At 41.5% G+C, this 25,481-nt stretch overlaps 1 protein-coding gene and 2 pseudogenes across 1 annotated transcript; 2 read left to right on the top strand and 1 right to left on the bottom strand.

Moving 5' to 3' along the window:
* Positions 1-5,693: 5,693 nt before the first annotated feature.
* On the bottom strand, positions 5,694-11,347 carry B2M (beta-2-microglobulin). Its single transcript, XM_028126646.2, has 4 exons — positions 11,236-11,347; positions 7,556-7,831; positions 7,011-7,038; positions 5,694-6,205 (listed from the first exon to the last, which is right to left on the bottom strand). Exons 1-3 carry the CDS (start codon positions 11,300-11,302, stop codon positions 7,025-7,027), a joined length of 357 nt encoding a protein of 118 aa, XP_027982447.1. The 5' UTR covers positions 11,303-11,347; the 3' UTR covers positions 5,694-6,205; positions 7,011-7,024.
* A 6,600-nt stretch (positions 11,348-17,947) lies between these two features.
* LOC114226581 (transcription and mRNA export factor ENY2 pseudogene) lies at positions 17,948-18,341 on the top strand (annotated as a pseudogene).
* Positions 18,342-18,402: 61 nt separating this feature from the next.
* Positions 18,403-22,388, top strand: LOC114226540 (transmembrane emp24 domain-containing protein 5 pseudogene; annotated as a pseudogene).
* The last annotated feature ends 3,093 nt before the right edge of the window (positions 22,389-25,481 follow it).

Genomic DNA, 25,481 nt, shown 5'->3' with positions numbered 1-25,481 from the left:
CTAAAGAGAAGGTTGAGACCTCTAAAAACTGTTTCTGATCTTCAGTGAGATTCCATGGGACGTTATAATGATAGTTCTCTACAAAAAAGAGGAATCTAATAACAAGCATATGGCTAAAATTAAAAATTGAAAAGGCAATGAATTGAAAATAGATAATGCTAGAAACCAAAATTATGAAGTTGGAAACTAAATTTTACTGAATTAAAAAATGAAAATTAAAAAAAAAAAAAGCCTAGAATCCAAGGAGAGATAAAGCTAGCTTTTGCCCCTAAAACCTTAATGACCACATCACAGACAAAATATTTATTTTATTAAGGAAAGACCTTGAATTTTTGCTCAAGAGCTTAGGGTATAAGAAATAAAGCAAAAAGCAACAGCCCGAAGATATTGGGAGGGTGATTGTACACAAACACTAGAAAAGACAACATTTGCCAGTGCCTGTATTGTTTCCATGTATGCCATGTTTTCATTAGGGAGAATGAAAAAAAAGTGAGATATAACAATTATTGTTAAAAAAAATTTTTAAACAAACATCATAATAATAACAATGACCATTTCTTATGTTTTATTTCTTCTGATATTGTCAAAATATAATTTCAAAAACTAGACATTAAACTAAATAATACTTTTCCAAAGCCATGTTCTTGGAAATATGTACACTCAGTGCAATGTTGCTTTCCTTCCTTCCTTCCTTTCCCACTCCCTTCCTCCTCCCTCCCTCCCTCCCTCTCTTTCTTTCTTTCTTTCTCTCTCTCTCTTTCTTTCTACATTCTGGTATAATTAAGATACAGTGTTATTTTAGTTTCAGTTGTACAATATAGTGATTCAACAATTCTATACATTATTCAGTGCTCATCATGGTATGTGTCCTCTTAATCCCCTTCACCTGTTTTTCTCATCTTCCCACCTACCTCCTCTCTGGTAACCACCAGTTTTTTCTCTATGGTTAAGAGTCTGTTATTGTTGTTATTGTTTGGTTTGTCTCTTTTTTCTTTGTTCAATTGTTTTGTTTCTTAAATTCCACATGAGTGAAATCATGTATTTTGTTTGCCTCCTTCACTTAGCATTATACCGTCTAGATCCAATCCACGTTGTTCAAATGGCAAGATTTGATTCTGTTTTATGGTTAAGTAATATTCTATTATATATATGTATATATAAATATATATATCACATCTTCTTTATCTATTGTATATATGTATATATATGTGTGTATATATGTGTGTGTGTATATATATATATCTTGCATCTTCTTTATCCATCCATTATGAATACTTGGGATGCATGTATTCCTCCGAATTAGTGTTTTTGTATTCTTTGTAAATACCCAGTAGTGGAATTACTGCATCATATGATAATTCAATTTTTAACTCCATACCGTTTTCCACAGGGGCTGCATCAGTTTGCATTCCCACCAAAAATGAACAAGTGTTCCTTTTTCTCCACATCCTCTCCAACACCACTGTTTCTTATGTTTTTGATTTTAGCCATTCTGTCAGGTGTAACGTAGTATCTCATTGTGGTTTTGATTTGTATTTCCCTGATGATGAGTGATGTTGAACATCTTTTCATGTGTCTGTTTGCCATCTGTATGTCTTCTTTGGAGAAATGTCTGTTCATGTCTTCTGCCCATTTTTAATTGGATTATTTGTTTTTTTTGTGTGTGTTGAGTTTTATAGTTCTTTACATATTTTGGATCTAAACCTTTATTGTATATGTGATTTGCAAATATCTTCTCCCATTCAGTAAGTTGTGTTTTAGTTTTGTTGGTTGTTTCCTTTGCTGTGCAGAGGTTTTTATTTTGATGTAGTCCCAATGTTTATTTTTGCTTTTGTTTCCCTTGCCTCAGGAGAGGTAGCTAGAAAGATGTTATAGCTGATGTCAGAGAACTTACTGCCTGTCCTCTCTTCTAAGATTTTTATGGTTTCAGATCTCACATTTAGGTCCTTATTCATTTTGAGTTTATTTTTGTGTATGGTGTCAGAAAGTGGTCCAGGTGCATTCTTTTCATGTAGCTGTCCAGTTTTCCCAACACTGTTTGTTAAAGAGACTGTCTTTTTCCCATTGCATATTCTTGCCTTCTTTGTTGTAAATTAATTGACCATATAATCATGGGTTTATTTCTGGGCTCTCTTCAATTCCATTGAAATATGTTCCTATCTTTGTGCCAGTACCACACGATTTTGACTACTATAGCTTTGCAGTATATCTTGAAATCTGGGACTGTGATTTTATTCTTCTTTCTCAAGGTTGCTTTGGCTATTCAGAGTCTTTTGTGGCTCCATACAAACTTTAGGTCTATTTGTTCTAGTTCTATGAAAAATGCTGTTGGTATTTAATGGGGAATTGCATTAAATTTGTAAATTGCTTTAGATAGTGTGGACATTGTAACAATATTTGTTTTCCCAATCCATGAGCATAGACTGTCTTTCCACCTATTTGTGTCATCTTCGGTTTCAACAATGACCCTTTAAAAAAAAAAAAAAACAGGGGCGCCTGGGTGGCTCAGTGGGTTAAACAGCTGCCTTCAGCTCAGGTCATGATCCTGGGGTCCTGGGAGGGAGCCCTGTGTCCCAGGGAGCCTGCTTCTCCCTCTCCCTCTGCCTGCAGCTCCCCCTGCTTGTGCACTCTTTCATGCTCTCCGTCAAATAAATAAATTAAATCTTTAAAATAAATAACAAACAAACAAAACAAAACAGGAGTGCCTGGCTGGCTCAGTCCATGGGGCATGAAACTCTTGATCTCAGCGTTGTGGGTTGGAGCCCCATGTTGGGTATAGAGATTATTTAAAAGTAAAATCTTTTAAAATTTTAAAATAAAATACAAATAAAGCAAAAAATGAAAATCTCTTGAAAAGCTAACCATGCCACATTGAATACTGATAAGTGATCATCTCTGGCTGGTGAGATTAACAAGATTTTTTTTCCTTTCTGCCTATATAAACACCTTATTTTTTAAAATAATGAACTATACTCAAATAATAAAAGATGTAAAAATTCAATCATATAGAAGTATGTAGAATAATTATATTTTTTAAAAAGTCTACTATCAAGGGGCACCTGTGTGGCATAATCAGTTGAGTGACAGATTCTTGGTTTTGGCTCAGGTCGTGATCTCAGGGTTATGAGATGGAGCCCTGCATCGGGCTCCGTCTCAGCACAGACTCTCAAGACTTTCTTTCCCTCTCCCTCTGCCCCTCTACCCCATGCTCATGTGCTTGCTCTCTCTCTCTCATAAATAAATCTTTAAAAAAAAAAAGTCTACTTTTGATTGTTCTGGACTTCCAGGGAAGATGGCCAAGTAGGAGGACCCTAAGCTCACTTCGTCCCACAGACACAACTATAGATAACACGCACATCAGTGTAAATAACAGAAAAACGACTCAGGGACTGGCAAAACCGACACTACAACTAAATGTAGAGGAGAGGCCACATTGTAGAGGGTAGGAAGGGCAGAGATGAGATAGGGAACTATCTCAACCATGGGTCTGGTTGCAGTAGGAAGGGAGCTGTGGATGTGGTGAGGAAAAAGAAACAGACTATCAAACCGGGGAGCCTGCACTGGGAAGAGGAATCCCCAAAACATTTGGCTTTGAAAACCAGAGGGGCTGGGCTGAATTTCCAAAGTTCTTACAACCACAGGACTTAAAGCCTGGAACTTTACAAATCAGCAGTCTCAGATCTAGGAGAGCTGAGAGAGTGATAGGAAACTGAGTCCCTGCCCTTAAAGAGACCCCACAACAAACAGTCCATGGAGATTTGGCTGAGAAGCAGCAATTAGGAAAACGCCTGGGGCATATGGGAGGGAGAATTATTCACTAGTCTCAGAGTTCAGTGAAGGACTTCTCCAGGAACAAAGGAGCTGGCAGATGTCATTTCCCTCTCCCTCCCCCGCCCCAAGCATAAACACAGAGCCACCTGCAGAAACCAGCACAGCACAGGCTTTCACTACCTGCTTACACCACACGCTGCCCCCTCCAACTGGACCAGCGCTGCAGGTCCCTTCCCCTAGAGGACTAGCGCAAACCTTGCCAACGTTGCATATCTGGACTGCACACTTTGCAGAGCCTCAGTCCTGGCACTGCCACGGCAGTCACATCCCATGAAGGATGTGCGCACCTTGTTAAAACTGCCTGCCCCAACTGGCTCCATCTTGGTGACAGCTGTGTATCCCCTGTGGGAAAGGACCAGCACACACAACTTGTGGGCTCCGCAGTCCCTGCCTGCATGTGCTTTGTGGAGCACCCTCCTCTGACCCTGATCTCTGAAGCAGCTGCTCATCCCCTGTGGAAAAGGATTGGCACCAGCTTGTTAAAAGTGCACACCCTGCCCACTACTTTCAAGAGCAAGAGACTTTCCTACCGAACAGAAACAGACAGAGTTAGATAAAATGAGACATGAATATGTCACAAATGAAAGAACAGGACAAAATTGCAGCAAGGGAACTGGAGAAGCCTGATGTGGGGCTGGATCTCAGGACCCTGGGATAGTGACCTGAGCCAAAGGGAGACGCTTAACCGACTGATCCACCCAGGTGCCCCTGTTTTTGTTTTTGATAGACTTTATTTCTTAGAGCTAGTAATTTTTAACAAGTTCCACAGGTGATTCTAATGTGCATTTAGGATGGAGAGTGACCAGTCTTAAGTAAGTCACTGCTCAATCTGCTCAGCTGAGTTCCTGCAAGCATTCCCTCAAATACCCTTGCTCTGCTGTTTGGAATTACCCACACCTGTCATACCTTCATACTTCCCATAATTTGCCTCCCCACCCCGCCCCGGCCTGGAAACCCCAGATTCCACTCACCATTCAGGAGAACCACTATCTCCCAAGTCTCACCTCAAGCAAATGGCTTCCCTAACACCTAAAGTTTCTTGTTGTCCCTTGAACACATTTTCCTATCACCTAGTTCTTTGGGCATACCTACATTATACTCTTTATCAGGATGTTTTTTACACACTTGATCTTAGCCAAAAGGCCGAGAAGCGATATCAGGATGTTTTTTAAATGTTTGATCACATGTCTGCCCCTCCACTAAACTGAAGCAGTTTGAGAGCAGTTTTGTGTTTTATTCATCTTGTCAGTACTTAGCACTAACAAATTCTTGGCCAAACAAATGCACAATGCTGCATGTATGAACTATATTTTGAAATTGAAAAATCTAGTATTTTTCATTCAAAGTTTATCTATTGCTTGCTAAAATATGAAACCCTCAGGTACTTTTGATTCCTCTTAAGAGTCTACACATTCCTTGTGTCTTGGCCTAAGGAACAGAACACTGGCTAAAAAACACATGGTCTCCCAGCAGATCACTGTGTCACCCTAAGTCATTTAATTTCCCTGGGATCTTGTTCCTCATCTGTAAAATGCGGATCGCTGAGGCCCCTTCCACTGTGAGTCAAGCCCTATATAACAGGGGTTTCACTCTTTTCCAAGTGATACTTGAAAACTGTTTTCCTGTTCGAAAACAAAGGGGGGGGGGCACCTGGGTGGCTCAGTTAAGTACCTGCCTTCAGCTCAGGTTCTGATCCCATGGTCCTGGGATGGAGCCCTAAAGTGGGCTCCCTGCTCAGCAGGGAGTCTCCTTCTCCCTCTCCCTCTGCCCCTCCCTCTGCTTGTGTTCTCTCTGTCTAATAAATAAAACCTTCAAAAAAAAAAGGGTAAGAGAGGGACTGATATATAAGAAAACTGAACACATCAAGTTTTACCATTATTTTAATTATTGAAACAAAATTAACATAAGTCAAATTATGTGCAATAATGTCTATGATGTAAGAGGTGAATATGAATTTTATATGAGTGTCTTACCCACTATAACAAATTTCTGATAATTTGACAATTATCTTTCAAAAAATTTCCCCCAAATTCTAAACAAAGTATGCAAATTGGAAATTAACTCTAAACATGCATAACTATCTTCTTATCCAGTTTTGAGTGAATAGACTGAACAGTTCAGATCTGACCAAGATATTGATGGTGAACATGAGAATTCTCCCCTCCCCACCTCTAAGCTTCCAGCCCCACAACTACAGCTAGACCTGCCCAGACAGGTCAAATATAGCAACACAATGACCAATGTAGAATTAGCAATGAGGATTATATTTGTATGATCATCAATGTAACTTTATGATTTGTATTCAAAAAGCATAAAAGCATATCAGCATTAAAGGAACATATATTTGTTCAATCTAAATGCACCATCTTCAAACCTGGAAAAAGAAAATAGATTTGTTAGCAAATACATTTATTTTATTTAGATTATAGATCGCACCACCAAATTTGTCCAACTTTTGCTGTGTTGTAAAAGAAATAGATGCAGACAATTTTCCAAACCCATTAAAAAGAGCACAGCCCATTAATTTATCCCATTGGTTCTCCGACAACCTTACAGGAAAGAAGGCTGGTATTGAGTTCAGATCCCAGCTCTCCCATTTAGTAACTGTGTGACTCCGGCAGGTCACCCAAACTGTCTGAGGCTCTCTCAAATGAATTTCCCTGTGCTAGGATGTAACAGGAAATTTGAATAGGTTTTCAGTAGCATGGTACTCTGTGGAGATAAATTTCATGGAAAAGCTGGATTTTCTACCTCTGGACTCCAACAATGCAAAGAAGTCCAATTCCTCCCTCTTTCACACTGCTGAGTACTAAAGCAACTGCTATGCAAAGGAAGAGAATAGTTCATGTCTAAAAGCCCAGGGATGCCCATCACAGAAATGGAAGAAGAAAGATCAAATCCTTGCAGGTAGTGTGGGTAACTAGCTGCCTCTATCCTGGTACAGTTCTCCAATAGCTCCTCTGACTTTTTTAGAGAGCTAGGGACACTGGCAGCTTTAGACTGGGGCTACACACCTTTCTCATGCCACTCCACATTCCCTGTAGGATTCCTTCTTACCTGCTGAAATGCTACCCTGATTAATGTCTTCCCTATAATGAGGGTTATCCTACAGAGTTGTCTGTAAATAGTCCCCAGGACAGCAAAACAAGAAAAGTATTTTCTTAAGGTTAGAAACCTACCTCCATTATGTTGGTTAGTTGTCTCGCTCTGTGAAAAAGAAAGCGGAGAAAGAAAGAGAGTAAGCTTTACTTTCAAAACACTACTAACAAATGTCTAAAACATTGTTGTCCCTAACCATGACTACCCAGTAGGGCCCAACCTTGCCTACTAGCCTCAGATCCCAACCCAGCCAGGGAGTACTGGATAGGGCAGTAGGATAGCAGGGCCTACAGACAAAGGCCTGTGCCTCCCTGAGACCTTTGATGGTTCTAATCCATGAGGCTGTCAGGAAAGCCCACGGAGGCCAGAAGGTAGGAAACACGGGAAGTTCATGTGCATTTGTGCAGGTGCGGGCTGCTGCCACTCCCTGTTTCTGCTAGAGGGAAACTACTGTTTCGGGACTCCGGCTGTGCATAGGTGTCTCGGAAGGGGCCACTTACCAGAGCTTTAATAATGTTCCCTGTCAATCCCAGTATGAAGATTTTTTTTATATCAAAGCAGCTTTAAGCTATGCCTATATTCAGATACAACTGTCAGTAGCTAAGGAAAGAACTTAAAAACTTACCCCACTTAACGATCTGGGGCTCACTGAGAGTAACATGCTTTACACGGCAGCTAAATTCATCCTGTCCGTTGGGAGTGAATTCAGTGTGGACCAGAAGATAGAAAGTCCAGTCCTTGCTGAAAGACAGGTCTGACTGTTCGGCCTTCATCTTCTCTCCATTCTTCAGCAGTTCAATTTCAATTTCTGGTGGATGGAACCCTGACACGTAGCAGTTCAGGAAATTTGGCTTTCCATTCTCTGCTGGGTGACGTGAGTAAACCTGAATTTTTGGAGCATCTGAGGGACATAAGGGAAAGACAAATGAAAATTGCAGAGTATTTCAGTTGGGACTACCTTGGTCTAAAGCTATATCAGGCAACAAATGTTTAAATTTGATCACTGATTTCTCCCAGTTCCATTTCTACTCTGGCCAAATGAACTTCCACTTTTCCAAAAGGCTACCTCCACTTTGAGGGATAAACCACGACTTAGTATCTTTTCCACATAATTCCTCTACTTGTGGCTTTTTGGTTTTTTTCTAGCAGATTTCTAGTACTATTATCTTCTGTCACTGGAATTTGTGCCAAATCCTTAAGAACCTTTCGGTGGAGACTCTCAAGAACTTTTGATGGCTTATTAGCACCCATATAATTCCTTCACACATCTCTCAAGAGTCCTCATGATTTGGCCCCAACCTACTTTTCAAACTTCATTTCTCACTTCACACACTCTTCATAATAGCCACATCAAAAAACTTGTTATTGTACCTTGTTTCAGCCCATCTTTTTTTTTTTTTTTTAATGTCTATTCCTTTCCTTTTTGGTTCCTGCTCCTGCCTAGATCCACACCCATCTGACTTCTCAACATGTATTAAGCGTCTAATATAATACCTGGCACACAGCAATTGCTCAGGAAACGGCAGATATTGTTATTATTGCCTCAAACCAAACTTAAATGCGTAGAGAGGCCAGAAATACCATAAATGAGTGAATTGGGCTGGGTAAGAACAATAGGGCAGGGTGAGGACTGTTGCAAATGAGAAAGAACATACTCTCCACTGTGACCAAGTGGGGTAATGTGTGCAAGACTGGTATTTGCATTTTTAATTAGCACTCTCAGGGGATTGTTTTAACTGCTACGTTGGGAATATGTTGCTGCATAGAATAGTAGTTTCCAAAATGGGATGCATAACTAGACCATCCCTGGAGATATGGAAAGAAACTATTATAAACTCCATTCCATATTTTTCATCCAATGAAGAGAACTGTTACTGCCACTAAATGTACAGATTGACACTAATATATGTGTATAATTCACTTTTAAATACACGTACATGCGGTGTATGTGTTTACTAAAGGGCAGCTCCTCCGTGTCCAGGAGGTGGCAGGAGGAGGAGTACTAGGCTACTCTGACCGGGTTTATCTGTCTAGAAACACCCTGTCATCAAAAGAAAGGTCACCAGCCCCACTAGGAGCTAGCCTAGGGATCCCAATGAAGCTCTGATTTTTTTTTCATAAAGTTAAAAGTGAAGACAAATCAGAAAGCTCTTTGTATCGGAACTTCTAATAATTAGAATGTAATAAATGCCATGAGTCAGAGCACAGGTTCATCAGGCCTAGAATTCTCTCTTTGAGGGATCCAGGCAAGGTTCTGCAAGAACATCACAATAACATTTTCTAAGAGGTGGACAAGTATCAGACAAGGCCTGGGTTTGAATCTGGGCTCAGCCACTCACTGGTTCTGTGACTCTGAGACAGTTAATTGAGCTTCTGAAGCTTAAGGGAAACATCAATTTATGTCCACAGTGAAACAAAACCCACACAGGGGACAGAGCAAAAAATAGACCCCCAGAGGCAAATCATCATTACCCATTTCTTGAGTATCTTTTTTTTTTTTTTAAGATTTCTATTTATTTATTTGAGAAAGAGAGAGAGAGAGAGCATAGAGGGAGAAGCTGACTCCCCGCTGACCAGAGAGCCCTAGGTGGAGCTCAATTCCAGGACCCCGGAATCATGCCCGGAGTGGAAGGCAGATGCTTAACCGAAGGAACCACCCAGGCGCCCCTCCAGAGTATCTTCTAGAAATGATCTCTTTGTGGCATGTATTACTTTGGAAATTTTCAAATTAAGATTTTTCTTTTAATGTCAGCTTGTTATTTTTAAAATTGTTTCTGTTGTCGCCAGCAAATATCAATAATAGTATTTGTGCTTTATTTTGTAAACAGATTATAAATTAAATTTTTTTTATGATCAAAAACCCCCGCTTCACAGAAGCTTTTGTGAGGGGAAAATATGAGGGTTCTGGTATATTGTGCTCCAGAGGTAGAGTGTCCCTGACAGACGACCTGGGTAACCATGTTGATTACCCTTATCACTGGTTTTACAATCTCCCTGACTGGTAAACCTTCGCTTTTTCAAAACAGAAAGTAGAAGCTTAGTTCATCTTGGAAAGAACCAGGCAAAGAGCCAAAAAGGAAGCCCTCTGTGAAGAAAAGGCAACAGGGCCCCAGGCTCTCCAGCTTGCTGGCAAGAATCTCACCAGAAGGTGACGAGGAGGTATTGAAAAACCGCAGAGTTTGCAGCCAAAGGGCGCAGACCCCCACAAAAAAAACCTCTGCTCCCGCTAGATTGTCTGCCATTTCTCCCCCGTGTTGATTAAGTTACTTAAACTCTTGGTGTCTCAGTTTCCTTATTATGAAATGCTGATGATATTAACCACCGCATTTACATCGCAGGCTCATCTCGGAACCAAATGGCATAAAGCACACAACGTCCCCAGCACGCTCCGTATCAATAACGACTAGCTCTTATGATTATTAAAAGCGACAAGGGGGCGCCTGGGTGGCTCAGTTGGTTAAGCGACTGCCTTCGGCTCAGGTCATGATCCTGGAGTCCTGGGATCGAGTCCCATGTCGGGCTCCTTGCTCAGCAGGGAGTCTGCTTCTCTCTCTGACCCTCTTCCCTCTCGTGCTCTCTATCTCTCATTCTCTCTCTCAAATAAATAAATAAAATCTTTAAAAAAAATTAAAAAAAATAAAAGCGACAAGGAACGGTAACAAGTGAATTAACGATGTCAAAGCGCTTTGTAACACCTCCAAACATTCTACAAACTCCAGGTGTGGATTCCTTCCCTACGGTTTCGCCGCATATTCGTGGGGCCGGCAACCCGCGGGGCGTTGCGGAGGAAGCCCGAAGCCCCCGGGGTCCGAGAAGAGCAGTTGCAGCGGACTGATGTACGCGCGCGGTGCCTCCCGCAAAGCCCAGACGGGTGTCCCCACCCTTTCACAGCCCTCGCCTCCCCGCTTTTGGGACCCGCCTTTCCGCCCTCCCAGGCGGACAGCTGCACCCGGGTAGCTAGAGGTTCCGCGGAAGAGAAACCCTCCCCCCACCTCGCTCGTTTCGAAGTCTGTCATCACCCCGAAACTTTGTCCTGACCCACCGGGCACGCACATGCCGGAGGCCTCCCGCGTCCCCCTCTCCCGAAGAAGAAAAAAGAGGCTTGCGTCCTGGGCTCGCACCCCCTCCTTACTCCCCACTCCCCGGCCACCCACCGCTTCCCCACCCGCAGACCAAGCCCGCGGCTAGCCCCCAGGCGGGGGAGAACTAGGGAGGAGGAGGGGTGGGTGCATTACAGAATCAATGCGGAGAATGCCAAAAAGATTGGAGTACAGGAGAAGGGCTAGGGCAAAAGGGGACACTCACACTGGACGGCATGCAGGCCGGAGAGAGAGAGCAGCCCGACGAAGACGAAGGTCAGGAGAAGCGCCATCGCCACCCGAGCACGAGCCGCGCGGGACTAAGACTGGCCCGCCGCCCGGCGCCTGCATTTATATTCCTTGTGCGCACCGCCAATCAGAACCCTTCGGGCTTGGGCCGTCACTCGTCTCCTAGCGCTCAAAGACTGGCCAGGTTAGAAAGAGGGACTTTCCCGGTTTCAGTTTCAGTTTCCTGTAAGGTCGGTGATGCTTAGGAAGGCATGGGTTGGACCGAGTGGCTTCGCTGTCCATAGACCCTTGCGCTCCGACTTGGGTGCGCGCCAGAGCCTGGGGAGAGGGCCTCCTATCGTAGAACTTGGGCTGGACCTACCTTGGTCCAGCGCTCTCTCTTTGAGAACCATCCAGCCTCAGAGTAACTTGCTTACCATGTCCCAGCCAGGTGGGACCTTAGGACCTGTGGTTTTCATTCGAGGAAACTCAAGCCCACAAAGATTAAGAGAGTGGACCAAGGATGAATGGTGCAGGGCAGAATGAGAACTTGGATAAATAACTATGACCCAGGAATATAATGTAGGGTTTCTGGATTCTTTGGGCAAGAAAAATAGTCCAGGAACCTCGACGCCTCCTGAGGACGGCTCAGAGAACCATGCAGAGTGGACAAGGACCTTCTTGCCTCCTGAATTCCTTCAGGCAAAAGTTTCTTTTTGTAAATAAAGCCCTGTGCCAAGAAATTCTTCTCTGTATCTTCCTGCTTTTGTTTAAGTAATTTTCTTCGTTTCATTGATTTGTGGGAAAAACAAAACCACTGATAGCAAAACAGTAACTGCCTAGAGCCTTAGAGTTTACAGACCTCTTTAGGTACATCATTCCCTGTGAATTACATTAGAATGGTTTGGCACATAGTAGGCATTCGGTAAATGGAATGAATGAATGATTGATTGAATGAATGAACAAACCAGTAAATATAGGAATAAATAGGAAATAGGAATTACCCCGTTAATTTTTATGGATAAGGGGAAACAAAAGCTGAGACTAGGATTCAAACTCTCCTGATGCCATTGCATTCATGCTTTAGACACTTGGAAGATAAGGGCACTGAAATTTCAGTGAGAATTTGGATTGCATTGGCCATGGGCCCAGCCAAAGAAGTCAAACCTACTGACTCTAAGAGCGTAACAATGTTAGACCACTTAAGAAAACCTATACTCCAGAGATAACCTTAAAAAAGATGCTGATGTCACATGGCAGCTGAGTCCACGAGTCTCTCAGTGGAACAGTGAGAAGAGGAAGTGAACCAGGGGGGCAGGAGGACGGAGATCTTGGAAATCACCATGGTTTTCAGTTAAAAAGAGTTGGGTTGTGATTCCCCAAGGAAACAACAAATATGTTATATATTTCTCTTACATGTTTTTAGACCTTGTAATAACCCCTATTATGGAAGCCATGTCTGAACTAGAAAAAGTAGAGTACTCTCCATGGACCTAATGAAATGAGATAATGCACAGAGAGCCTCACACAGTTCCTAACAGAGTGTTTTATGTTTAACAAGCATACTATAATTATTGATGTTTTTTTACCTAGCTTTCCTACCAGCTCTATCCATAAGTCTCTCGAAGTATAAGAATAATAGTTATGCATAAAGTTATGAGTAAAGACATTCTTGCTTCTCTCATTTGTTTGTGTTTTTAAAAAAACTCATTTAAGGCTCTTAACGCCTGAAATGTTTGTGTTGAATTGTTTCCTAGTTCCCTGGGAGTACAGGAAGACACAGGGCTATTTTTTACCTCCAAATTCTCTGTTTACTACATCACAGAGAAATACTATACTTAAAATTCACTATAGATAGATTCTGACCTATTCACTTAGAAAACCAATTTAAAAAGTAATTTTAAAATGCAATAAAGACAGAGAAAATATATTTTTCAGTTTTTTGTGTTTGGAGAACTCCTGTATTTTTCTTAAATTTCCATTTATGACATGCTTTGAATAGTGAGAATGAAAATGAGATATAAAACTTTTTTTTAAAGACTTATTTATTTGAGAGAGAGAGAGAGAGAGCAAAAGGTGGGTGTGTGGGAGAGGGAGAGAGAATCCCAAGCCAACTCTGTGCTGAGGGTGGAGACTGATACCAGGCTCCATCTCACAGCCCCGAGATCACAACCTGAGCCAAAACCAAGAGTCAGATGCTCAACCGACTGTACCACCCAGGTGCCCCAAAACTTTTTTTTTAACTGAGAGCACTGTTTGTTTAGTAGGGTAACTTGTGGAAATCTACAAACATGGCAATTTAATTTATCTCCCAGGCATGGGAATAACAGTTGGATTTTTTTTTTTTTTGCCTGTATGACCTTCCTAAAAAATTTTTTTACAGGGAATGTTTATTCAAAATAGTAAATATTTCAGGGTGCCTGGGTGGCTCAGTCAGTTAAGCGACCGACTCTTGGTTTCAGCTCAGGTCATGATCTCAGGATCATGAGATCAAGCTCGGTGTTGGGCTCCATGTTCAGTGAGAAGTCTGCTTGAAGATTCTCTCCCTCTGACCCTCCCCCCACCACTCACTCTCTTTCTCTCTCAAATAAATAAAAGAAATCTTTTTTAAAAATAGTAAATATTTTCAAGAATGTGGAAGAACTGGAACTCTCATACCATGTAAAATGATACAATCACTTTGGAAAATAATTTGACAGTTTTTTAAAAAGTTAAATATATACTGACCATATGATTCAGCCTTGGGTATTCTAAGTATCTACCCAAGAGAAAATAAAAGCATATGTTTATACAAAGACCTGTACACAAATATTCATAGCAACTTTATTTGTAATAGCCAAAAGCTGGAAACAATCCAAATGTCCATCAACAGGTGACTGGATAAACAAATTGTGGTATATCCCTACAGTGTAATACTATCAGCAATAAGCAAGGAATGAAGTACTGTACACAACAACATGGATGAAATAATTGTGCTGAATGAAAGAGACTAGACAAAAAAAGAGTATATACTGTATGATTCTGCTTATATAAAACTCTAGAAAAGGCAAACTAATCTATGGAACAGAAAGCAGATGAGTGGTTTCAGGAAGGTGCAGAGTAGAGGAGAGTCAGGAGCAAAAAGAAACTTTGGGATTGATGGATATGAGTTTATCTTGAGTGTGATGATGATTTCATGGATGTATACATATTTTAGAACTTATTAAACTGTACAGTTTAAGTAGAATTTATTGTATGTCAATTATACCTGAATAAAGCTATTAAAAAAAAAACCCAAAAAGCACAGATACCTGTGTTGTTGTCAGGCAGAAGAAGAATGAAGTGCGTGAACAGAAAGAAAAAGAACAATACTAAAGTGGGGAGAAAATAGGAATAGGTTAATGCTCAAATGAGTTGGGTTGCACCAAGTGGATCTCGGTCAGCAGTTTTCTGAGATGGGCCCATCCAAACAGCCAGGAAAACCAGGCCCACTCAAGAGGAGAAGACCAAGCATAGGTAGGACATTTGTGCCAGGGCTTTTTCAAACGTTAAGTCATTAATCCCTTGCAATTCAAAGTGTGGTCTATACATCATTGGCATCAGCAAAACCTAGGTGTTCTTAGAAATGCAGGCTCTTGGGTCCGTCCCAGACACATTAAACCAGAGTCTGCATTTTAGTAACATCCCAGGTGATCCATATACAAATTAAAATTTTGTGAGGCTGTTGACCCAAACTACCCAACAATCTAGAAGGTAGGTGTTACTTTCATTTACAGACGAGGAGATAGAGAGGTAAGATACTTGCCCACATTCATACTGGGCTGGGATTCAAACACTGGCCTGTCTGATTCCAAAGGCCTCATAATTTCCACTAGAAAATCACTTTCAGAGAAGGGGTTCAATGGAAGGATTCATTGGCTGGCTTGGAGTTCTGGGCAAGGATTAAAAGCATATGAGAAGGTAAGGGGAAGTAGATAAACAGGAACCAGCACCCAGATGGGTAAGATTATTTCTTAACATTTTTTTTTCTGCCCACAAAAGTAATATATGCACAAGATAGAAAATTGGAACATACTAAAAACTATAAAGAAGAAAATTAGGGGCGCCTGGGTGGCTCATTTAAGCATCTGCTTCAGCTCAGGTCCAGAGTCGGCTCTCCGCTCAGCAGGGAGTCTGCTTCTCCCTCTGCCCCTCTCCCTGCTCATGCTGTCTGTCTCTCTCTCTCTCAAATAAATAAAATCTTTTCTAAAAAAGAAAAAATTAAAACTGGTAATCCTACAACCCAGAGATGACTATTGTTAAGTGGTTTAATTTAAGGAGTTTGAAGGTTATTGCATGTCGAAAAGTACACCTGGTTAGGTCTATCTGGAGACTGGAAGTCCTCAATCTTTTGAGTTCAATTCCATTAAACTGAGCAAATGTCAGTTAAGTGCAGGCTTTGTGGAAAGTACTGTAACAATTACGCAGAAGGGGACAACAGACTATGCCCACCAGGAGATTCTAATCTTGAGTTAAAATCAGCACAATAGGGCGCCTGGGTGGCTCAGTTGGTTAAGCGACTGCCTTCGGCTCAGGTCATGATCCTGGAGTCCCGGGATCGAGTCCCACATCGGGCTCCCTGCTCAGCAGAGAGTCTGCTTCTCCTTCTCACCCTCCTCCCTCTCATGCTCTCTGTCTCTCATTCTCTCTCTCAAATAAATAAATAAAATCTTTAAAAAAAAGCAGCACAATAATTAATTTATTAGCACTCACCTGAGGTGTCTGTGCTGATGGTCAGATTTGAGAGCTGTTACATAATGGGCAACAGGCCCAAAGGAAATGGAACACAGTGCGAGTCTTTTTTTTTGATAGCTGCTAAGTCAGACACCGTACATAGGAGAGAAAAATACTTCACTGGGGCGCCTGGGTGGCTCAGTCATTAAGCATCTGCTTTCAGCTCAGGTCATGACCCCAGAGTCCTGGGATGGAGCCCCGCATCGGGCTTCGTGCTCCGCAGGAAACCTGCTTCTCCCTCTCCCCCTGTTCGTGTTCCCTCTCTCACTGTGTCTTTCTCAGTCAAATAAATAAATAAAATCTTAAAAAAAAAAGAAGATACTTCACAAGAGCAATATAAAGTAAGTATCATTATCTCTATTTGAGGAAGAGTACATGGGAAGATTCAAGACAGTTAAGATATTCAGATGGTGGGGAATCTCTGCCCCAGGTTTGTGTGTAACCGCCAAGCTCTCTCAACTGCCAACTTGTTTTTATTGGGAAAACCATACACATTTGGTATTAAAAACATCAAGCACTACAGACCTATGAAATTCTGATTTCTCTCAAATCCTCTTGACAGTAACTACAGTATTTAAGGTACTTTTTATTTTTAATTACAAGCACAACACATGAGTGTAATGCCCATTGGAAAAATGCAAACAATTAAAGTAAAAGTGAAAGTTCCCTCATCTGTCTCTTATTTCACTCTCCCCACCCCACCCCCCGAAACCATTAAGGTGTGGTGCTTATCCTGCCATGGATATATATTGTATTTAGTTTGGAAAGTGAGGAATTTTAAAATTATAACTACAAAGACTAGTATAGTTTGGAACACAGCACCCACTCTAAGAGGGATTAGAGGTATCATCAGTTGTCAGCTTGGATGAAGAAAAGTGTTAAGTAAATGCAGAAGCCAAAACCCCCTAACAGTGTGGGGGCAACAGGACAACCCAGGAGCCAGGGATTGGGCACCATCCCTGGGGATATTACACCCAGTGACTGAGTTACTGGCACAGCCTCTTTTCAATCCATGTTTTCTAACCTCGTAAATCCTCAGGTCTGCATCTCAGTTTCTATTTAAAAACCACAGAATTCTGGGGCTCCTGGGTGGCTCAGTTGGCTAAGCGTGTGCCTTCAGCTCAGGTCATGATCCCAGGATCCTGGATTTTTCCCCCTTCACGCCCCCCCCCCGCCGACCTCCACCCCAGTGGAGCCCCCAGCCTGGGGTCAAGCCCTGCCGGCTCAGCGGGTAGTTTGTTTCTTCTTCTCCCTCTCCCTCTGCTCCTCCCCCCCATGAGAAATCTCTCTCTCTCTCAAATAAATAAAATCTTAAAAAAAACTGAAGAATTCCAACTTGGATTTTCTATCCTGCTTTAGATTCCATGCAGCACTATTAAAAATCAAAACTCGGGCACCTGCGTGGCTCAGTCGGTTAAGCGACTGCCTTCAGCCCAGATCATAATCCCAGGGTCCTGGGATCAAGTCCCTCATCAGGCTCCCTGATCAGCAGGGAGTCTGCTTCTCCCTCTCCCTCTGCCCTTCCCCTTGCTCACGCTCTCTCTCTCAAACAAATAAAATCTTAAAAAAAAAAACAACTCTCCTTTAAATGCCCTTTTTCCCTTTTGACAAATTTCTCTAAACCTCAGCTTCCCACTTTTCAGCTTGCTTAGCTGATACTGGCCAGTTAGTATATATGTGGTCCTTTCTGGTTTTTCCCTGCTCTGTTGGACCTGCATTTGATTCTATGCTCTCTACTCTCTGATGTCTTGGACCTTTCTAAACTCTTAAACTCTTCTCCTTTTTCTTTTTTCATTGTTAGGTGTCCAGTAGCCAGACACCACTTTGTTCTTTGCTCAGAAGGCAGGGACTTGCTGAAAACTCTGCTCCTAAAAGAAGACTGTAAAGAAACCAGGAAGAATTGTTTAGTAAAAAATCAGTAATCTGGGTCTAGGTCCGGGCAGCCGAAGAGTGTGGTTAGCAAGATGAACAAAGATGTGCAGATGAGAGCAGCGATTAACCAAAAGTTGATAGAAACTGGAGAAAGAGAATGCCTCAAAGAGTTGCTGAGAGCTAAATTAATTGAATGTGGCTGGAAGGACCAGTTGAATGCACACTGTAAAGAGGTAATTAAAGAGAAAGGACGAGAACACGTTACTGTTGATGACTCGGTGGCTGAAATCACACCAAAAGGCAGAGCCCTGGTACCTGACAGTGTAAAGAAGGAGCTCCTACAAAGAATAAGAACATTCCTTGCTCAGCATGCCAGCCTTTAAGATTGGATGAGATTGTGTTGTTTTGTGGTTTTATTTCTGAAAGTAAAACTTGCCATAAATTAGGAATCAATTTCCCAAAATAAAATCCTTTTTTGTATGATGGTAAAAAAAAAAAAATCAGTAATCTAAAACAAAACAAAAACACCAAAAGGCGAGAGATGTATACACAAGAGCCACCATACACACAATCGGAGCAGTCAAAATACAAAGGAGGAAGTCAGAAAATAGAAGTTTGGTGAGTTTGTGATTTTTTCCCCTTATTTTATTATTTATCATCATTGTTGCAACTGTAGATCAATTTGCCACAAATGAGTTTGCTAAAAGACAATTTATCATTTCTAAAATTAGCCAAAAGTCTTTTTATCCAATGACCAATGACAGCAGAATGGGAGGTGGGACTGACCCCTCTGGCCACTCGATGTCCTGAGGATGTGAGTGGTTGAGATGGACTCCACCATCTACCCCAAGAAGCCAGGCTGTGACAGGTGGAAGATGGTTCAGTGAGCTCACCCTCAGAGCTTAGTGAGGGGAAGGGGGGGGTTCCACAAAATTTGGATCATTCTATACATATGAACTGAACTTGATTATTTTAGTTTAACAATATAGCTATTTTCTTTCTTTTTTTAAAGATTTTAATTTCTTTATTTGACAGAGACACAGCGAGAGAGGGAACACAAGCAGGGAGAGTGGGAGAGGGAGAAGCAGGCTTCCTGCAGAGCGGGGAACCCAATGTGGGGCTCGATCCCAGGACCCTGGGATCATGACCTGAGCAGAAGGCAGATGCTTAACGACCGAGCCACCCAGGCACCCCAATAATATAGCTATTTTCTATGTCATTATGTACAGAACTGGTTTCTTATTATTAACAATTTAGACTTTTCTCCATATCATACCTTGTGGTAGGCAGAATAATGCCCCACCCACCCACCCTGTTGTTCATGTCTTAATGAATGTGAATGGTGTAAGGGACTTTGCATCTCCCCTTGAGATTATCAGGAAGCACAGATTCTCCTCTGGAGCCTCTAGAAAGGAAAGCAGCCCTGCCTTAATGTGAACCCCCTGAAACTTATGTTAGACTTGTGACTTATAGAACTGTAAGATGATAATTTGTGTTGTTTTAAGCCACCAAGTTTGTGGTAATTTGTGCAATGTGTGGTGTTACAGCAGCAAGAAAAAAACAATTCATGCCCCTTTTTCAGAATCATGGATATTTGGGCCTTGGTTGCCAGGAGCCTAGTTCAGTAGAAATATTTGCCTTTCAAAGTCAAGTTTACATGATAGTTAACCAGATTCTGGCCATATAGTGCATTTTTGGTACACTCATGTTTGAGGAAAGGCTATTGTCAGTTGGATAGCTGAGGAAGGGTGGGAGTTGGGTGGAAACCTGGGCTGGTCAGGAGCTTTGGTCTTGCCCCTCCCATCACTGCCCTCGCCAACCTGGCTTAGTTCCAACTACCTCTTCTGGACCATTTCACAGACGCCACATGCCAAGTGGGCTAAACCACTTCTGCCCTGCCTGCTCTTGCCAGTGTTAAACAAAGAAGGAGAGGAACAGGAAGAGCCTTCTAGTCCTTCTAGACAAAAGTCTCCCAAAGTGTTGGCTTCTTTCTACTTAGCCTGGCCCTGATCCATCCATCAGATCTCAGTGTGCACCACAATCATTCAGTCATTCAACAAACCTTTACTGAGCACCTTGCTAGGTGCTGGGCACTGGACTGGCACTGGGGGAACATCTTTCTTCAAAGAGCTCAGAGACTCTGGTTTAGAGACGTGTGACTAAATTATGATTCCAGGAAAGCAATTAATTCCACCTGGAGGGGTTAAAGAGCATGCAGAGGACTTTGGTACCAAGGAAAGAATGTGGACTTTATCCCTTAGATCATGATGCAGGTGCAGTGAAACTGGGTTTTTTTCTTTTTTTAATTCATTTGTCTTTGAGGCATTTTTTGTTTGATCTTTTAAAAAGCTTTTCCACATAGCTTCATGTTTTTTCTAATTATAAAATTCATATTCATTATGAAAAATGCAGACTATATAGGTAAGAATAAAAATAATTTAAATTGTCTGTTAAGCCACCACCCAAAGATAACTACTGCTAATGGACTGATGTTTGTTTCTAGACTTCGTCTATTCATATACAGATATAAATATGGATCTACATGGTTACAAAGATATAATTATTCTGCATAGATTTCTTTGTAAATAGGTTTTTTTATTTAACTGTATATCATGGACAATATATCCATATTTCAATAATAATAGAGATCTATGTAGTTTTCTCAGGCTTTCATAATACAGTTGCCTCTTGCACAGCATGGGGGTTATAGGCAACCCCCACCCCGCCCTGTGCAGTTGAAAATCTGCATATAACTTTGATTCCTCAAAAGGTTAACCACTAATGACCTACTGTTGACCGGAAGCCTTACCAATAATATAAACATTCAATTAACACATATTTTGTCTATGCATTATATACTGTATCCTTACAAGAAAGCTAAGAGAAAAGAAAATATTAAGAACATCATGAGGAAAACACATTTACAGCACTGTACTGTATTTATGGGGGGGAAAAATCCACCTATAGGTGGATCCACATGGTTCAAACCCACGTTGTTCAAGATTCAACTGTATTTTGTTACATGAATATACCATATTTTTTTACCCAATCCTGTATTGGGGACATTTCCAGTTTCTTCCTATTATACCACATCTCTACACTGAAATTGCCCTCTGTAGACTTTGTACGAGGTGACACTCCACTGCCCAGTAGAAAGAGTGCTCATCTTCCCACATCCTTCCCTAAGCTGGTCATTATCATTGAAAAATTGCATCTCCTTGTTTGACTTCATATATTTTTTAAAGATTTATTTATTTTAGACAGCATGGGAGAGAGAGAGAGAGAGAGAGAGAAAGAGAGAGAGAGTGTGTGTGTGTGTGTGTGTGTGTGTGTGTGTGTGTGCTTGAGTGGGGGGAAGGGCAGAGGGAGAGAATCATCAAGCCAACTCCTCACTGAGGGCCGAGACCAAGGCGGGGCTCCATTTTATGACCCATGAGCTAATGACCTGAGATGAAATCAGGAGTTGGTTCCAGTTCCGTGACCAATAGAGCCACCCTGGCCCCCTTGACTTCATATTTTTAAAAGGCAGTTAGGTTGAACAGTTCTTCACATATTTGCTTGTTATATGTGTTTCCTGTTCAGTGAGTCTCCTGTTCATGATTCCCTCAGCCAAAATCCCTAGGCACTGGGAACAACACTGGCTAATGCAGCAGAGGAGTGTGCCTAAGAGTATTTGTTAGGCAAATGTTACCTATGGCTAGGTGAAAGATAGAAGTTAATTTTATCCTGTCAACTTGTTTTTGTTTTTCAAAATAAAATGTTAGAAGGAAGAGAGCCCGGAGTGGGAAAAGGCGGGGGAGGGTTGGGAAAGGGACTGCGGTCCATCCTAGATCCCTCCTTTTCCCAGGTTCTGCTCCCAGCTATGAGGACAACTGCCACTCTTGCCTGGAGGTTCTCAGCCATCTTGAATGAGTCTACCTCTTCCAGCCCCACAGCAGGGGTGATAAGAGCCAGGCTGCTCCTGGGGCAGCCTCAGCCCTCCAGGCCAGCAACTTCCATCAGGCCATGTCCCTGATGGCCTTGCTGGAGATCAACTACCAAGTTTCAGACCAAGTAGGAAAGGATATTGATTTTCATCTTGCCTCTACTGGAAATGAAACCTCAGTTTTTGAATAGAAGAAAATCAGGTAAAGTACACACGATGGAAACTGACATTGGTGACTGTATATTCAGCACCATTTCTGAAAGGTGACTTTCTTGGAATTAATCCTGGATATCATGGGAAGACATGGGCAAGAATAAGAGGGAATGTGTTACAGGCACAGATGTGTTGGATCTGAAACCAGAAGGTCTAGAACCTGGAGGATCATGGAACCATCATCATAATCATCACCAAATCAGGGTTAAGTAGTCATATCCAAATTCTGCTTAGAGTCTTTGAAGCTCATGATAGAAAGAAATATACAAGGAAGCAACTTTGATAGAGTTGATTTCTGGTCCACAAACAATTTGATGGTCAATGGTGTCACCCATTCAAGTTTTATGCTAAACCATCTGTTTGAAGATAAGTAGAAAAGTAGAACTTGAAACTCAAACTACTTAACTTTTAAAAAAGAGGCTGAAAAATGCAATAAATTGCACAGTCAAGATCAGTAATAATCTCTTCCAACTTGCTTTCAGGCAGTCTTACGTGTGAAACAAATATAATTTAAATGTGAAAGGAAAGTCTTTATTTTTGTCTAATCATATTTATTCAGTTGTACTTAATTGTGTAACAGAAATAATTTGCAGACTTTATGTTTAATTCAATGAAGCCCTATTAATAACTACATTTTCCTACGTTTGAAAAAAATTTTTGAAAGTCTCAGGTGGTTTAAATAAATGAACATTGAGCCTAAATGCAACACCAAACAATCTGTTTTAAAAAGTTTCTCTTGGGCGCCTGGGTGGCTCAGGTGGTTCAGTGTCTGACTCTTGATTTCGACTCAGGTAATGATCTCAGGGTGATGAGATAGAGCCACACGTCGGGCTCCCCGCTGGGCATGGAGCTTGCTTAGGATTCTCTCTCCCTCTGCATCATCATCCCCTGCACCTACCCCTGACCCCTGCTTTCTCTCTCTCTCTCTCTCAAGAAAAAAAAGTTTCTCTTAAACAGAAGTTTCCATGTAAATGTGGCAATTATTGATTAATCCCAGAAAGCTGACTTACCTGATAATGGATTGAATATAGATTTGGAAGACAAAGTCTCAACTTTGGTCTGCACATGCACCTCTCCTATAATGTAAATAGAAGCATAGTTTTGAGAAACAATAACATTTTTGAGATTTGTATAACCAAATATTATATCACAATGTAAAATACAGGTAAAAACATAATAGTTTTATATACCTAGCCTATATTCCCCAAGGTCATGGCTATGGACTGAATATTTGTGTCATCCTCCCCCGTTCATATGTTGAAATCCTCTCCCAAGGTGATAGTATTAGGAGGAGGGAGCTTTGGGAGGTGATTAGGTCATGAGGATGGATTCCTCATGAATGGGATTCCTGAATTTATAAACGAGACCCTGAGGAGCTCCCTCACCCCTCCCTTTTACCATGTGAGGACACAGTGAGAAGGCACCATCTGTGAACCAGAAAGTGGGCTCTCCCCAGACACTGAATCTGCCAGCACCTTGATCTTGGGCTTTTAGCCTCTAAAACTGTGAAAGTATTTTTCTGTTGTTTATAAGTGACCCAGTCTCTGGTATTTTATTATAGCAGCTCAAATGGACTAAGACAAAGTCATACTTTTCTTATTTAAATTAGGACAATTTTTTAAAAATTTATTTATTTCAGAGAGAGAGAGAATGAGAGATAGAGAGATAGAGAGCACGAGAGGGAAGAGGGTCAGAGGGAGAAGCAGACTCCCCACGGAGCAGGGAGCCTGATGTGGGACTCGATCCTGGGACTCCAGGATCATGACCTGAGCCGAAGGCAGTCGCTTAACCAACTGAGCCACCCAGGCGCCCGGGACAATTTTTTTTTGAAGAAGAATTGAATAATATGGTCAAAGATTTCTCAGTCTCAGGGCACCTGGGTGGCTCGGTCAGTTAAGGGTCTGCCTTGGGCTCAGGTCATGATCTCGGGGTCCTGGGATCAAGCCTGGTATCAGGCTCCATGCTGGGTGGGGAGTCTGCTTTTCTCTCTGCCTCCCCACCCCCACCCCTGGCTTGTGCTCTCTCTCAAATAAATAAATAAAATCTTAAAAAAAAAAAGATTTCTCAGTCTCAATGAGGATGTAGATTTCTGTGTTAACAGACATTCAGCACTTAGCCAAAGTATAGTATTTTAAAAGAAATGTGAGAGAAATTAGGAATCTTATTTTTATATTATCCATCAATGGTGTTATGTTAATTTTGACATGGTTGCTGTTTGGATAATATGGATTATCAGGAGTTGTGAAGGAAGTATTGCTAAAAGGATCTGGACTTAACTAAGTATCTCCTTTCCTGAGCCCTCAAAATCTTCAGAAACAATAAAAAGAATCTTCATCTAAAAGTTCTTTTAAATAGTTTTTAAAGGTAAATTTCAAATTGCCAGATCAAAATAAAGTTATTTTGTTTGCTTTTACGGTTTTTTGGTTTTCTTTTGTTTTGTTTGACATTTGGGAGCCTTATATTTTTATACAGGCAAATTTATCAGTCACCTCTCATTGCTTATGATTTGGGATCATGGTTAGAAGGACCTTCTCTACGTTTTTCTTAAAAATTCACACTTTCTTTGAGTATTTTTGAGGTTTAATTTTTTAAAAAAAATATTTAAATCCTTGCTTTGTAAGAATTTACACTGGCATAAATGTGTCTTCAGTATAGAAGTTTTTACTTTTTTAGTGAAATCTTTATATCTTTTATGATTTTTGGCGTAGGTATCATGAGGTTTGTTTTCTAGAATGACATTTCTTGGGAACAATGCGGAGAGTGGGCTGGAGTAGGACACACCCAGGTGGCAGGCTAGAAACTCCATCTGAGGAAGTCTCCAAGGGGAAGGACTGTTTTTCATCTCAGTTCAGCTCAATTAACATTTACTGAGAACCTACTCTGTTGCGGTTACTGTGTTAAGTGCTGGAAGCACAAAGATGAAGAAGACATAGATCTGTTCTCAAGTGGGGGTGACAAATAGAGAAACAGAATTACAAGTCAGTGGCAGGTACAATGAAAAAATAGTGTAAGGACCAAGGAGTGCCCTTAAGATGGACACCTCATCTAGCCTGGAAGGGAGGAGGGTATCTGAGAATGTTTCCTGGAGGAAGTGAAGCCTGAACTAACTTTCCCCCTCCCCCCATTTGGATATTTAGAAAATTCGAATAAGACAATTTAATAAAGCCTCTGAAATCACCCTCCAATTAAAATAACTTCCTCTGCAAATTCATTTTGCCTGTGAGACACAAGAAGAGCATATTACTTGCTAAGATACATGTTTAATATCACTGAAACGAAAGACAGAAAGAATTGGGACAGGGAGCTGCTTTGATTAACAATCGAATACAACTCCCAGGCCAAAGGAGAGAGGCCCCCAGGCCAGAGTCATCCTGGTGCACACTGATTAAGAGAGAGGGCTCCATCAGAATTCCACTCTCCCCCCACAGCCAAATGTAGCTTGCAAGTTCTGAAACCCAAACTAGAAGGCAGGGAACTTGAAG

Source organism: Eumetopias jubatus, unplaced genomic scaffold, assembly GCF_037043125.1.
Source record: "Eumetopias jubatus isolate StellerSeaLion01/CBP00866 unplaced genomic scaffold, mEumJub1_p1.0 scaffold_7, whole genome shotgun sequence".
Classification (NCBI taxonomy): Eukaryota; Metazoa; Chordata; class Mammalia; order Carnivora; family Otariidae; genus Eumetopias; species Eumetopias jubatus.
Note: the sequence above shows the minus strand (reverse complement) of the source record. Positions and strands in the feature narration are given on the sequence as shown.